The 14,359-nt window shown below is 49.7% G+C and overlaps 4 protein-coding genes across 6 annotated transcripts; 3 read left to right on the top strand and 1 right to left on the bottom strand.

The window, feature by feature from the left end:
* Nucleotides 1–201: 201 nt before the first annotated feature.
* On the bottom strand, nucleotides 202–6,130 carry LOC117843830 (bZIP transcription factor 60). Of its 3 annotated transcripts, XM_034724549.2 has the most exons (5): nucleotides 4,638–6,130; nucleotides 3,552–3,948; nucleotides 1,776–1,968; nucleotides 1,127–1,166; nucleotides 202–595 (listed from the first exon to the last, which is right to left on the bottom strand). In XM_034724549.2, exons 1-5 carry the CDS (start codon nucleotides 5,899–5,901, stop codon nucleotides 534–536), a joined length of 1,956 nt encoding a protein of 651 aa, XP_034580440.1. In that variant the 5' UTR covers nucleotides 5,902–6,130; the 3' UTR covers nucleotides 202–533. The 3 variants fall into 3 exon arrangements, with proteins under 3 accessions (XP_034580440.1, XP_034580438.1, XP_034580439.1); XM_034724547.2 differs by lacking the exons at nucleotides 3,552–3,948; nucleotides 4,638–6,130 and adding an exon at nucleotides 2,708–2,906 and having other exon boundaries at nucleotides 1,776–1,985; XM_034724548.2 differs by lacking the exons at nucleotides 3,552–3,948; nucleotides 4,638–6,130 and adding an exon at nucleotides 2,708–2,904.
* A 181-nt stretch (nucleotides 6,131–6,311) lies between these two features.
* Nucleotides 6,312–8,898, top strand: LOC117843829 (uncharacterized). The gene is made up of 4 exons (XM_034724546.2): nucleotides 6,312–6,754; nucleotides 7,725–7,899; nucleotides 8,030–8,307; nucleotides 8,387–8,898. The coding sequence occupies exons 1-4, from the start codon at nucleotides 6,350–6,352 to the stop codon at nucleotides 8,492–8,494; spliced, it is 966 nt and encodes a 321-aa protein (XP_034580437.1). The 5' UTR covers nucleotides 6,312–6,349; the 3' UTR covers nucleotides 8,495–8,898.
* A 1,355-nt stretch (nucleotides 8,899–10,253) lies between these two features.
* LOC117842692 (probable carboxylesterase 18) lies at nucleotides 10,254–12,230 on the top strand. Its single transcript, XM_072291669.1, has one exon. It carries the CDS (start codon nucleotides 10,760–10,762, stop codon nucleotides 12,092–12,094), a length of 1,335 nt encoding a protein of 444 aa, XP_072147770.1. The 5' UTR covers nucleotides 10,254–10,759; the 3' UTR covers nucleotides 12,095–12,230.
* Nucleotides 12,231–12,385: 155 nt separating this feature from the next.
* On the top strand, nucleotides 12,386–14,340 carry LOC117844781 (probable carboxylesterase 18). The gene has a single exon (XM_034725569.2). It carries the CDS (start codon nucleotides 13,108–13,110, stop codon nucleotides 14,170–14,172), a length of 1,065 nt encoding a protein of 354 aa, XP_034581460.1. The 5' UTR covers nucleotides 12,386–13,107; the 3' UTR covers nucleotides 14,173–14,340.
* Nucleotides 14,341–14,359: the final 19 nt, after the last annotated feature.

The following is a 14,359-nucleotide window of genomic DNA, read 5'->3' as shown; positions in this document are numbered from 1 at the left end:
GCAAATTTTCACTTGACGTCCAATTCGAAGCCTGCTACAATGGTGTACTAGAGCAGGCTAAAACTTTGCTGAATTAAAAACATGACGTCAGTCCAGATGAAATCATCCAAGCTTCAATAAGAACCGATGGCTAGCAACCTAATGCGTTTTCAGTAATGTGACCGACAACGTAGTTGAATCAAAGCAACGGGCAAGCAGAAAGACCAGCAGCAACAGCAAGCGTATTAGGTGATGGGGGCACAGATGGATCTCACATGCCAGAGCTGGTACAAAAGGACAATTAGGTGTGTTTGATCCCAACATCAGGACTGACACAATTAGGTACGAGTGCACGGAATCAGTTGGTGCGTCAAAATCAAAGCTTAATGCCATCCGCGATGGTTGTATGGGATCTTTATAACGTTTTATCTTTCTTCCCAGAGGGACAACTGAGCTACATCCCACATCCTAGAGGGACCAACATAGAGCAAGCAGCAGGATCCGCTCGGAGAAAGCACCCTGGTCCCCCTGTAGATATGATGAACTGATCTTCATCACGATGATGACATGAAATCCTCTGGCCTGGCGATGAAAACTTCCTCAAAATCATCATCATCTGGTGAAAGAACAGATATTACAGTCAGGACTTGTCTGATTGAAAATGCAATAGCTACGGAAGGGGAACCCGTTTGCAAACGAGTAAAGCAAGAAGATGCATTTCGTCGGTTGAGATACTAGAAAATGACTAGCATCAGTAGGCACTTTATTTAGACTAGGGGCAACCTGCTACAATAAATAACTTTGTGATGATAGGTTCTTATTGATTTTTTTTTAATCTATGAAAAGCGCAAGTTGCTGCTAGGGAAAGCCTAGCCTCAGCAATAATATGATTCGGTAAGTTGAACACGCAGTCCAGAAAACAGATAAAGGATGATTAGCGAATGATGACCTAATATATAATAAAGGCAACTTCTACAAAATAAGCAGTTGGTGGACAATAATCATAGCCATAGAATGGTATGCTAAGAGTAAGCATAACAAGCGGAGAAAAGAAAAGAAAAGTAAAGAACGCAAAGCTGAAAGCCCTACCTGAAAGATAAGGGGGGAAATAGACAAAATCATTATTAATAATAAGTCAGCAGTATACCTTTTCTCAGTGCCAATGCAACAACGGAATCATTTTCCACCTGAACAAGTACGAATAGAAAATGTCACGCAACTGGAATCTGAATTAAACAAGTTGTGGGTTTAATCTTCAGAGAAACTTAATATGCTAAGGCTACACAAATTAAGGGGGTGTTTGGATACCCCTTATTAAAGTTTAACACCTGTCACATCGGATGTTTGGATGCTAATTAGGAGTATTAAACATAGGCTAATTACAAAATTAATTGCACAAATGGAGTGTAATTCGCGAGACGAATCTATTAAGCCTAATTAGTCCATGATTTGACAATGTGGTGCTACAGTAACCATTTGCTAATGATGGATTAATTAGGCTTAATAGATTCGTCTCGCGAATTAGCACAGGGTTCTGCAATTAGTTTTATAATTAGCTCATGTTTAGTTCTCCTAATTAGCATCCGAACATCCGATGTGACACTGTTAAAGTTTAGCACCTCGTATCCAAACAGCCCCTAAACTGTATTGTGACTACACAAATTAACTATCTGCATTACCAAGCTGCCTTAACTTGACAGATGTTTCTATGAGATTGTGCATAGGCTGTAGAGACTGAACGGGTGAAATGAAATCATTTAGAAGAATGAGTACAGAAACAGCTAAATATATGGCACCTTTTGGTCCGCCAATGTCTTTGAGTCTTCCAGCACATCATTGTTAGCCAACAAGACCAACTGCTGATTACTAGGAGGCTGATCTATTAGCAAATGCAACTTCTGTTTGATGCTCAAAGTTGTCTCTGTTGGTTCACATTGAATGAAGTAGGTACTCTTGTTGCGCTTCACTCGGATATACATGCTTGCAAGCCTGCACCAACGAGATGCCTAAAGGCCATCAGTACAGATAGAGCCAGCAGCAGAGGGAAATATCTCTGCTTCCAAAAAACCATACTCATTACCTCCAGGGTTGGAATATTGAATTATTATCGTGATAAGCGTAGTAGATACCTTAACATCATATAAAATGCTGAGAATGAAATCCTATAGTTGTATTGGACATGGATTATGAAAAGATGTTTGCTGAATGTCTGATTTGAATTAATCAATCACGTATACAAGCGCAAAGTATGCTGGAGAAGGAACAAATAAGTTCCAGAGTGAAAATACAATGGAACAAGCATGCCAGAACAAAGACTGTTCTGGTAACAGACACCAAAAACTGTGCATTATAATTCTTCAGATCGGTCATTAATTTGCACTTTGTGCATAGAAATTCTACCGATAGGGTTCAAGTGGTGCGACAGTGAACCACTGGCCGAATTCCTTTTTCTGTTTTTCAGCGTGGTACACCCGAGTTAATGGAGGAAACATAAAGAGGCTTCTCCAACCGACGACCATTTAACAAAGCTCCCAAAACTACTGCCCTACACTTACCAAATTATACACGATCCTATTGGTTCTTCAAGCAAAATTACTGCACAATAATCCGCAACGAAAAAGACCTACGCGCAAAAGCCGCCCGCAGGAGTCCCCCAGCTACTATCGCACGCCACTGAATGCAAGATAAAGTAGCTAGTTAGATCCGCGCGCCGCGGAAAGAGATGCACCTGCGGAGCGCCGATCCGTCCTCCCCTGCGGCAGCGCGTGTGTCGGCGGAATCGAAGGCGAGGTGCGCGGGTCGGCGGTGGGAGCGCGCGCCGGCGCTGGCGTTGACGAGCGAGACGCCGAGGAACCGGGACCCGGGAGAGGGGAGACGGACACGAGCCGGCAGCCGCGGCTGATCGGTGGATTGGAAGCGAAAGCAAGGGGGACGGCAACGGGAGTACGGGACGGAGTTCGCTGCAACGCATTAGTGCTAGTGGGCCACGAGTGTGATGGGCTTTTCATGTGGGCCGAGATATGTGAACGCGTTCTGTATATTCTTTTGTTTTCTTTTGGCAATTTTCAGTGATCGCTAAACTTATCCTATCCTCATTATTACACTTAAAAATGTAGGATGTTTGTTGTCGTAAATTAAATTCATGTAATTATAACCAAGTTTATATACAATACCAAAAAAATGCATTATAAAAATATATTACATAGTAGACTTAATGAAACTAATTTGATGTGATAAATGTTAGTACATTTTTCTATAAATTTGGTTAAAATTAGGAAAGTTTGACTTAAGTCAAAACTACTAATACCTTACATTTTGAAATTGTAGCACATAGGATAGCATTATGATCGCACAAGGCCAAAACACATCATGGAGCACAGTAAAGCTTGAATGAAAAAATCCAACTGTCCAACTTTTATCAGCATAAACAGTACATCAGTTCCTCACGAGAACCACTATCAAGTTAATGTTATAGATCCTGAACACATACTCAGCTCCAGAAGTCCAGAACCCAGACTTACAGGTGAGGGCTATGGCTTTTGAACGGCAGGACACAAGAGTAAGTAACATACTTTACACTATCTATAAGAACGACTACGAAGATACGGGACAAAGATTTAGAAGAGATCCTCCCCTCGCCGTTCCCGTCACCAGCTTCTCTTGGATCGGCCAGCACAGAGACGACCACTGATGAAACAGGCTTCGTACTGCCAAAGCTCTCATTCTTCGGTGTCGTTTTGAGGTGATCGGTGTCGTTGGATTTTGAACCTCTTAGAGGAATGGCCTCGGAGTATGAAATCCTTCTGTTCTTCACTGTGTGAGGACGAGAAGGAAGATTTTCTGTAAAATTCTGTGACGAGTTTGACATGGCATTGGAGTAGACAGGAACGATGCCATTTGCATGTGCAGAGGATGGAGATACATCAAACTGGAAAACTTCAGTGCACATTCCTGAGCTCAGCAAGGGACCTGAAAATGGATGGATGAGTAAAGGCCCTTTAGTAAACAAAGGAATAAACAACCACAGTAAGCAGAGTTAATAACAGGTACAAATGAATTCAACTATACTAAGGAAGCTAACACAGCAGATATTATATCCCTAAAAACATACTACCCTTTTTTCATAGAGAAACAAAGCTTCTAACACTAAGCTACAACTCAATTATCCAAAAATACTCATACCATCAATACGAGAATTGATGCACCATAAACTAATTTTGATAATGACAATTATTTACCTAACCTACTAACAGTCCACATGGTATGATGGTAGCTACTTTCTAGGTGGTCGACTGATCCCAAAGAAGGATCTATTACTCCAGTGCTGCACAAGATATATATACAAGTGTAATATATGCAAATATGTTCTGTCCCACCCATATCAACCTCCTATTACTTAGCATGTACAAAGGAAACCATTTTAAATGCTAAGTACTCAGAATAGGAGGATGATATTGCCATATCGCTCTGTGTTAGTTACCCTATTTGCTAAGCCTGAAAGCAGTATTTAACAAGTAGCGGCTGATCTTCAGACCTCACATGTCACTACTTGTATAAATTACCACACGAAGTGTCATAGCAACATGGTATGTAGGCCAATCCAAACATAACAAAACATTATAAATTATACAAAGTATAAAAACTGTATGGCATCTTACCAGACATTGCTTCACTAAACCACTGCGGCAGTAATCCATCATCCTCCCTATACGTGTTTCCATCTGTGGGAGCCAAAGCCATCAGTTTATTTTTCATTCCTGTAGTTGATTCCATGACCTCTCCAGCTTCCAATGGAGCCACATAGCCAGGAATTGCCAAGCTAGTTTCTTCCTTTCCTTGGTTTCGAGGACTCTTCCCATCATAGCCAGACATTCGCGAAGAAGCTTTCTCACTTGCAACAATGGACTTAATAACAAGATTCCCATTGATCTTGACATGCTTCCCATTCTTCGGTAGATACAACAGTGCTGGAAGTGTCTCGCTCGAAGCCTGTGGTGGCTTTGGATCAATACTATCAGAGACACTATCACGAGGACCCTCAACAGCCAGAACCCTCCCATGATGAGATGGACCAAATCCAGCACCTTCTCCGGCATCAACTGAGCCGTTCATCCGATTTACTGCAGGAATTAAACACCCACAAAGCATCACAAGGCACAGCAATCCCAGGAGGCTGACACTTGCAACCTTCTTGGTCTTCCTAGCCTTCTTGGAAGGTGGCTCTGCTGCAGCAGGTGCTGGCTGCTGGGGTTTTAGCCGAGGGATTGGCACGAGTGGTACCTGCGATCCACGCATGGCATACGCCGGGTGCATCCATGGCATCGGCAAAGGGTACACGGCGGGGTACATCGGCATCGGCGGCGGCGGGGCGGCTCCGGCGGCACCACCCAGCTGCTGCTTGAGAGCGGCGTTCTCGGCGGTGATGCAGGAGATCCTGGTGGAGAGGTCGGCGATGGTGGCCTGCATGGCCTTCACCTTACCCTCCAGCTCCTCCACGTACTGCTTCTTCCTCTGCCGCGACAGGTGCGCGCTCTCGCGGTTGCGCACCAGCCGCGCGCGCCGCTTCGCTTCGTCCTCCTCCCCCTTCCCCTTGCCGATGCCGTCCGTACCGCTCGCGCTCCTCGAAGACGACTCCGAGGACTCCTCGTTCCTCACCCCGCCGTCCCCGCCGCCGCCGGAAGAGGACGATCCCCCCTCCGGAGATCCGGCCGAGGAAGACGACGTCGCGAGCGGCGGCGGCTGCGAGAGTTGCCCATCCGAGGCGAAGAGGTCGAGGTCGAAGTCGACGTCGAGGTCGAGATCCTCCAGATCGAAGTCCTCGAAGGCGAAGTCGTCGCCGTCAACGGGCGCCTGAAATTCGGGGAAGGGGAGGTCCGCGAAGGGGTCCGGCGCGGCCGGCGCGAGGAGGGTCGGCTCCGCCATGGGCTTCGCCTTCGCCGATCAGATCACGGCCGGCGTATGCGCATACACGACGCCGGGGAAGTTGCGGTGTTGGGTCTCGTGGGGTGGGATCGCGGTGGCCGACGCGGCTGCGGAAGCGTGCAGGGTTCGCCAGAAAAAGGTGGGGACCGGGGGAATTGGTCGTCGGAATCGGTGGGGTTAATGCGTCGCCGTGTTGGAGACGAAGCCACCGTGCGCGGCGGCGTGGCGAAGCTGGACGCGTCTGGAAGCTTCCCTGGGCCACCTAGAATGGGAAAACGGGCTAACTTGGGCTGGTGTTGTTGCTAATGGACTAAAAGGTTTGTATCGTTTCTAAATGGGCTAATATGTGGGCCGTATTTGTAAATGGGTTGAAACTGCTTCTAGTAGGGCACTGGTAACCGAGTAGCGAGCGACACAGCTGGGCGAGGAAGGCCCAGGTGATCCGACCATGGCGACGCTCGCAGCCCGCCGCCGCCTCCTGCCGCGATGGGTGGCCGGCTGGCGGGGCCGGCTGCTCGGCACGGCGGCGGAGGCTTCTCCGGGAGGGGAGGAGGCGCGAGGAGGAGGGGGAAATGGAGGTGGATCAGACGGCGCGATCTACGTTAAGAAGCCGGCGGCCGCCGCGGCGGTGACGACGCGGGACGAGACGTCCGTGGCGATGCCGACGTCGTTCATGACGGGGTCCGTGGTCGGGAAGCGCTTCTACCGCGACGCCACCATGCGCCTCGCCGACGACGGCAACGGGTGGACCGTGATGCTGGACTACCGCACCCTCAAGTCGCCGGCCAAGCGGCCGTTGAAGCTGCCCTCGCGCGCACTTGCCATGGCCATCGCAATCGAGTGGGAGTACCAGGTCCTGATCCAATCCCTCTCTCTTTCTCTCTCTCCTCTACTGTATTCTTTATATGGTTGGACAAAGTGCAGTGTGAATTTCTCCGGTTCCCAAATTTTGTGTTGGCCTGTTCATATCTGTAAGCAATTTCAAATGATTTGGATGGAAACTGTCTGAGCCCAATTCATCATGATCTCACGAGCCTAGTTCATCTTGGAGCAGTAGTGAATTATGACAGAATGTTGTCACTATTAGTTCAGCATTTGAAATGAAATTGTGTCATCTTCCTATCCAGAGGCGTTGAATAATGAGGACTCAAATCATATGATTTTTCATGGTAGTATTGCTTTGTTTCTTCTTTTTTTTGGTGTGTCATGAGTACAATAACTAGAATGATTTTCTTTCAAAAAGAAAACAAATGATTAGGATGCTAATTAACACCTAGTCTGATCCTGTAGATTATCATTATTCCATCTTGCCTTATGCTACTGTTGATACTTATTCTATTATCTACTTGTCTCTACAAATGCAGGAGAAATCATGCTGATTTCCTCCAATAAAGTTGCTTAGACATCAATGAAGCTCAAATACTCCTACATGGACATCTTCTGACCTGTAAAAGCTACTCATTTGTTGCAATGGTTGAACAGAACAAGTATCTAGTGCTCTAATCTGAGTAAATCATCATGTTATAAAGCAATTAACTTGATTCTGTTACTCCTTTAGCATCATGATATTGTACCATCAATGAGGTAGTTTTGTTCCTGCATCTCTAGCAACATGGTAGAGTTTCTGCCTTGACATGTTCTATAACTGACTTGTAACTGGCAACAGATGTTAGAGAAGCTTGCTTTATTTGTCGTCCAGCACCTAACAAGCTACCACCTTGCAGAGTTATTTCTGAATTACCTTATTTGCCGATCTTATCTTACTTTTATTTTCTTAATTTCCCGAGCAATAGATAGTGATCCTGAATTTCTTATTGTGACAGGAGTCAGATGGAATTCGACCTTTTACAATGCCTCTCATGAAGCTTGCTTGCACTGCATTGGAGAGAGTTCCTTTGACACGTACCAAAGTAATTGATAATTTGATGAAGAAATTTCATCAAGATTTGGTGTTTTGCCGCTCACCTGCTGACAGTGAACTGACCATTGGAGTTCATCGTAAGTTGTGCTCCTCATGACTGTGTGGTAAATAAGGTTCATATGGATGAATGGAGTTTTAAGCTACTGGTAGATCTATTTTGTTGGTCATTATGTCTGTTTGCCTAATGTGCTTAATTTCTGTTTGTAGAAAAGCAGAAGGAGAAAATTGATCCCATACTGGAATGGGTAAACACTGAATTTGGGTTCAAGCCTGTTGTATACACAACCTTTTTTGGGGGGAAGCAAGATGAGGGCCTCACTAAGGCTGTAGAAAGTGTTCTGAAGAAAACAACTGATTGTGAATTGGCATCAATTGATGCTATGGCTGCAGCAGCCCATTCTCTGGTGATCCCTCTTGCAATATTTAGAGAAAGGCTGGGAATTGAGGAGGCTATTGAGTTGATCAGGCTAGAAGAAGACCACCAGGTGTTTCTCTCGTAACCATTATGTTCCTCCGCTGTTTAGAATCATTGGCCTTTTATTCATAGTTCTTGTATTCTCTCAGGTTGATCGATGGGGCTTGGTCGAAGGAGGTCATGATGTTGATATTGCGGATCTGAAAGTGCAAATGTCATCGGCTGTTGTGTTTCTTGGACTTTCGCGGGGAATGTGAACCATCCTGTTCCTAATCCACAGGCTGGTTAGTCGCTGTTTGTTTCCAAGATTGTATGAATTTGTATGGAGAGTTGTAGAATAATAATTGCCTGCAGATGGTCAATAGCAAACAAAGCGCCATTATCCAGCCAGTTCTTATGTTTGATTTTGGTTTTGAGTTGTGAAAACGTTGTTAAGTTATGAACCACAAGAGACATCATTCGTTTGGCTTTGAGTGGCCCCTAGCTTTGTAATGGTAATGCTAGGATAGTAAAAACATTTCTGGGATCTAGTTTTGCAGTCAGTAGCAGTGCTTCCTTGATCTGTATGCTTCTGCACTGTCCAGCTCCAGCAGCTGCACAACCATGTCGTTCCGTCATTTTTAGCAATGCTTCAAATTTATGGTACTAATTTGTTGCTCAAGGCACTGCATTATCTTCTTCTGTCAATCTTGGTTCTTTTTTGCTCATATAAGGTGGTAAGTGTCATGTAGGTGTTGTAGATTAGTTCAGAGTTCATGTCATATTTTGTTTAAAGAAGAGTCAATGCCACGGATTTAAGTTTTGCCTTCCCTAGTACTCGTTCATTTAAGTTTTGCCTTCCCTAGTACTCCACTACTCCATGATCTGGATTTTGATTCTCTGACTTTGCATTGCAAAAGTCAGGGAGCTACAGGGGCCATGACTTGTTTAGCCTTTAGGTGAGTTTGGACCCTTTGATAGTGAGAGGAGATGACACGACGTTATGCCGCAGTACCACGGATCATATGACGACTTCGACTTCTCCTTCCCCTTCCACAGATACTACAGCTTTGTAATTGAAAGTTGAGGCAATAAAAAAAATACTATGCCCCTGCAGCATCTGTCGAATGCTAAACTGGTCGGCAGATTACTGCATCCCATTCTCCTGAGCTTACCGACCGTTGTTGTGCGTCTCAAGGTCGAAGGATGGATCGTCCTCTGATCTGCAGAGTCCAGTCAGTCAGAGTCAGTGGACTCCCCCTCGTCGTCCTCGCGTCCTTGGGCGGCGCGGTGAACCGCACGAAAGATCCAACACTTGCCGCCGCCGCTGAGATCCGCACGAAAGCACCGACGTGAGGCATTGGCCGCTCTTGTCAATGTCAGCTGCCACCGCCTGCGCCGTGAGAAGTTCCCGGGCATCTGAGCTTTTGCTTCGTCGTTTGAGCAGAGCCGTTGCTGTCTTGCATCGCACTCCCACCAGTCCCAGAGCGACAGCGTGAGGCGCGTGCCGTGCCAACCCCCGCGTCTGCTCCCAGTCAACGCGGAGCCGGAAGCCGCCGGGGCACATCTCGCCGTGCGCCGCGGCCGCAGCCTCGCGAGCGTACGTGTTGGCACTCCTGTCCGCAAGCTTCACGTGGCGATCCTCTCCGTTGCCGTTTTCAGAAGGTCCCATCACAACTCGGCATTCGCCAAACCCCTTTTCAGAAGGAAGAATTGGATTCGTACTCCATTTCAACAAAAAAAAAACAGAGAAAGAATTGGATGTCTTTTTTTGGAAAAAAGAACCAATGTTTAGATATTTACCATTAAAAGATTCAACTTTAGAAATTTAGCATCAATAGATTACAAGCTACAGTTATCTACCACTCCATCACCTTCCTTTTTTTCGAGGAAAAGAGGATCTTTTATTACATCTTAAAAATAAAGTTACAATCACGAGCAATAAGTTGCTCAACACACGCTGGACTACACAAATACCACATAGCTGTAAGTCCAATTCGCTTCGCCAATTGAGCAAGCTCGTGAGCTACACCATTTTGCCCTACACCATTTTGCCCTCTCTTCGTATGTTCTACCAACCATGCCGGCAAGCTACACCCTGTATCTTGGGCTTCTTTGATAATGAACCGCAACCGCGATTTGTAACCCTCTCGATCTTGGAGCATCCCCGCTAGAGAGCTGCAACCTGTTTCCAGGATCACTTTCTTTCTACACCACTCTGCTGCTAGCATGTGCCCCTCTCTACAGGCCATTGCTTCCACTTCCTCCGCATCCTGCCCCTATGCTATATTGTAATGCTCGGGAATCAATCTAGAATTGGGGGCATATGGATCCTGCGGAGGTTCATGAAAGCTAATATTTTTTTCCTCTCCATTGAATCTCTACAATTTCTTACTGCTGGAACGAAAGATGTGCTGTAGCCTCTCTAAGATTTCTTGCTGCTGGAACGAGGGATAGATTGCAGCCGTATAATTCTTGTTTTAGTAAGGGTAGAATGGTCACATTTGACATGAGATGACGGAAGTGGTAAGCTGCTAACAAATATGATCTTTTGGTGGTACTATATTTCTATAGATGAATCTTTGGATGGTATAGTATCTAGAGATGTGTTGTTTTTTATGGTATGGATCCAATTATACCTTTTCAGAAAGACGCATCTCAATTCGCCAGACCGACAATTCCATCTCACTTACTCGGCTTCCCAGCGTGCCCAGACACCCAAGCTGTGCCTATATATCGCACGTCCAAGCAGAGACCGGGCAAATAGATCGAGCAGAACCATAGCAAGGCAGACGAGGAGTGGAGAAGCAACAAGAAAAATGGAGGCCGGCAACCAAGGAGCAGAAGCCAACCGGCCGACGCGGCCGGCGCTGCCGCTGTGGGTGCGGATCCAGCTGGCGGGGCTGACGGCGGCCATCGACGCCGTGGAGCGCAGCGACGGCACGGTCAACCGCTGCCTCTACGGCGCCATCGACCGCCTCCTGAGCGCGCGCGCCAACCCGCGCCCCGACAAGTCCGGGGTCCGCTCCTACGACGTCACCATGGACGCCTCCCGTGGCATCTGGGCGCGCGTCTTCGCACCCGTTTCCGCCGACCGCCCGCTCCCCGTCGTCGTCTACTACCACGGCGGCGGGTTCGCGCTCTTCTCCCCCGCCATCGGGCCCTTCAACGGCGTGTGCCGCCGCCTCTGCGCCGCGCTTGGTGCCGTCGTCGTGTCCGTCAACTACCGCCTCGCGCCGGAGCACCGGTGGCCGGCCGCCTACGACGACGGCGTCGACGCGCTCCGGTTCATCGACGCCCGCGGCGGCGTCCCGGGGCTCGGCGCCGAGGTCCCCGTCGACCTCGCCAGCTGCTTCCTGGCCGGGGAGAGCGCCGGCGGCAACATCGTGCACCACGTCGCCAACCGCTGGGCGGCGCGGTGGCAGGCGTCGGCGAGGAGCCTCCGCGTCGCGGGGATCTTCCCCGTGCAGCCCTACTTCGGCGGCGTCGAGCGCACGGAGTCGGAGCTGAGGCTGGAGGGCGTCGCGCCCGTGGTGAACCTCAAGCGCTCCGACTTCTCGTGGACGGCGTTCCTGCCCGTGGGCGCGACGCGCGACCACCCGGCGGCGCACGTCACCGACGAGAACGCCGACCTGGCGGAGGAGTTCCCGCCGGCCATGGTGGTGATCGGCGGGTTCGACCCGCTCATGGACTGGCAGCGCCGGTACGCCGACGTGCTGCGGCGGAAGGGGAAGGCCGTGGAGGTGGCGGAGTACCCGGGCATGTTCCACGGGTTCTACGGCTTCCCAGAGATCCCCGAGGCCACCACGGTGTTGCACGACATGAAGGCCTTCGTCGACCGCCACAGGGCCACGCCGCCCAAGACCGACGCCGCGTGATGATTGATGAACTGGAGTTTCTGTTGGTTTATTGTGTGTGATCATGTAGGAAAAAAAATCATAAGAAACAAGGTGCGTGATTCATGTGTTATTTGTCACGCGGATGTGGAGTCTGTCATCAAAAGTGCTTTTGTTACGAGGGGTGTTTGGTTCTTTAATTCGGATTAAAATTCATATCACATCGAATATTCGGATGTTAATTAGAAGAACTAAATATGAGCTAATTATAAAACTAATTACACAGATGGAGGCTAATTCACGAGATGAATCTATTAAGCCTAATTAATCCATTATTAGCACATGTTTACTGTAGCACCATATTGTCAAATCATGGACTAATTAGATTTAATAGATTCGTCTCACAAATTAGCCTCCAACTATAAAATTAGTTTTATAATTAGTCTATGTTTAATACTTCTAATTAGTATCTAAATATTCGATGTGATAGGAATTTTAAAAGCTCTAAAAAACCAATTATGTGAACAAGGAACTGTCGAGACGCGTGAGATAATGAAAGGCCAATCTCACCTACCAGACCAGCTGCCTCGCGTGTTTATTTGTTTATTCATACTTCATTCATGCAACCCAGCTGCCCACGTCGAAGAATGCAGAAACGAAAGGACGAAACGGAGGGTAGCTGGAAACCATGAAGTGGCGGCTTGCATGGAACAACCAGGCCCGCCGCCGCCTCCTCAAACGCCGATGGTCGTCTTCGCCGCCGCCATGGACGCCGAGCCGCGATGGCGATGGGCGCGTGGAGCCGTACGCTGCCGACGACGCCTCATGGAATTCTATCGGTTGAGGTGTCGTTGGCTTGATCGGATGCATGTGTGGATGGCACATCCAGCACGAGGAGCAGGATAAGATGTCATGTGACCATTGATTGTTGACGGCCGGGTGACATTATTGTCACCTATCGAAACTTGCAAGACGAAACGTGCGGCTCAGTACTCGGCAATACTTCATCGGCGCTTCAGTACCATTCCAACGCGCGAGCTACGAGCAAGAGCGAGATGGAAGCAGGCGCCAGCAACGACCAAGAGACGGCGGCGGCACGCACGCCGGCGCTGCCGTGGTCGGTGCGGCTCCAGATCTTCGGCCTCGTGGCGGCCGCCGGCGTCACGATGCGGAGCGACGGCAAGGTCAACCGCTCCTTCTTCAACCTCGTCGACCGCCGGGCCCGCGCCAGCGCGCGCCCGGACAAGTCCGGCGTCCGGTCTGCCGACGTCGACGTCGACGCGGCGCGCGGCCTGTGGGCACGGGTGTTCTCGCCGCCGTCGGAGGCGGCCGGGGCGCAGCCGCTCCCCGTGCTCGTCTACTTCCACGGCGGCGCCTTCGCGCTGCTCTCCGCGGCCTCGGCGCCCTACGACGCCATGTGCCGGCGGCTCTGCCGCGAGCTCCGCGCCGTCGTCGTGTCCGTCGACTACCGCCTCGCGCCCGAGCACCGGTACCCCGCAGCCTACGAAGACGGCGTGGACGTTCTCCGCCACCTCGCCTCCACCGGCCTCCCGGACGTCGTCGCTGCTCCGGTGGACTTCTCCCGCTGCTTCCTCGCCGGGGACAGCGCCGGCGGCAACATCGCACACCACGTGGCGCGGTGCTGGACGACGGCCAGCGCCGCCGCCTTTCCGCCTCCCTCCAACCCCATCCGCCTCGCCGGCATCATCCTGGTGCAGCCGTACTTTGGCGGCGAGGAGCGGACCGAGGCGGAGCTGAGGCTGGATGGCAAGGCGCCGGTGGTGACCATGCGGGGCTCGGACTGGGCGTGGAGGGCGTTCCTGCCGGAGGGCGCCGACCGGGACCACCCGGCCGCGCACGTGACCGACGACAACGCCGACCTGGCGGAGGGATTCCCGCCGGTGATGGTGGTGGTCGGCGGGCTCGACCCGCTGCAGGACTGGCAGCGGCGGTACGCTGGCGTGCTGCAGCGGAAGGGGAAGGCGGTGCGGGTGGTGGAGTTCCCCGAGGCCATTCACACCTTCTTCTTGTTCCCCGTGCTCCCCGACTGCGGCAGGCTCGCCACGGAGATGAAGGCTTTCATGGATGAGAGCAACGCGTCCGAGTTGGCTGCCAACTGATCACCAATTGCAATCGGAATGCCTGCCTGGTTCTTGTGGCGAAATTACGTGCTCAGAGTAGCGTATTCGGGATGAAATCATCTCAGCTCGTTCCGGTAGTCGTAACGAGGATTTGGGTGTGTTCTCGCTGTTACTGTATGTTGTCATGTGAATTCTTCGGTTCTTTCTTTTGCTTGTGTAGTTTTGG

The sequence above is a fragment of the Setaria viridis genome, chromosome 2 (genome assembly GCF_005286985.2).
Source record: "Setaria viridis chromosome 2, Setaria_viridis_v4.0, whole genome shotgun sequence".
NCBI lineage: Eukaryota > Viridiplantae > Streptophyta > Magnoliopsida > Poales > Poaceae > Setaria > Setaria viridis.
Note: the sequence above shows the minus strand (reverse complement) of the source record. Positions and strands in the feature narration are given on the sequence as shown.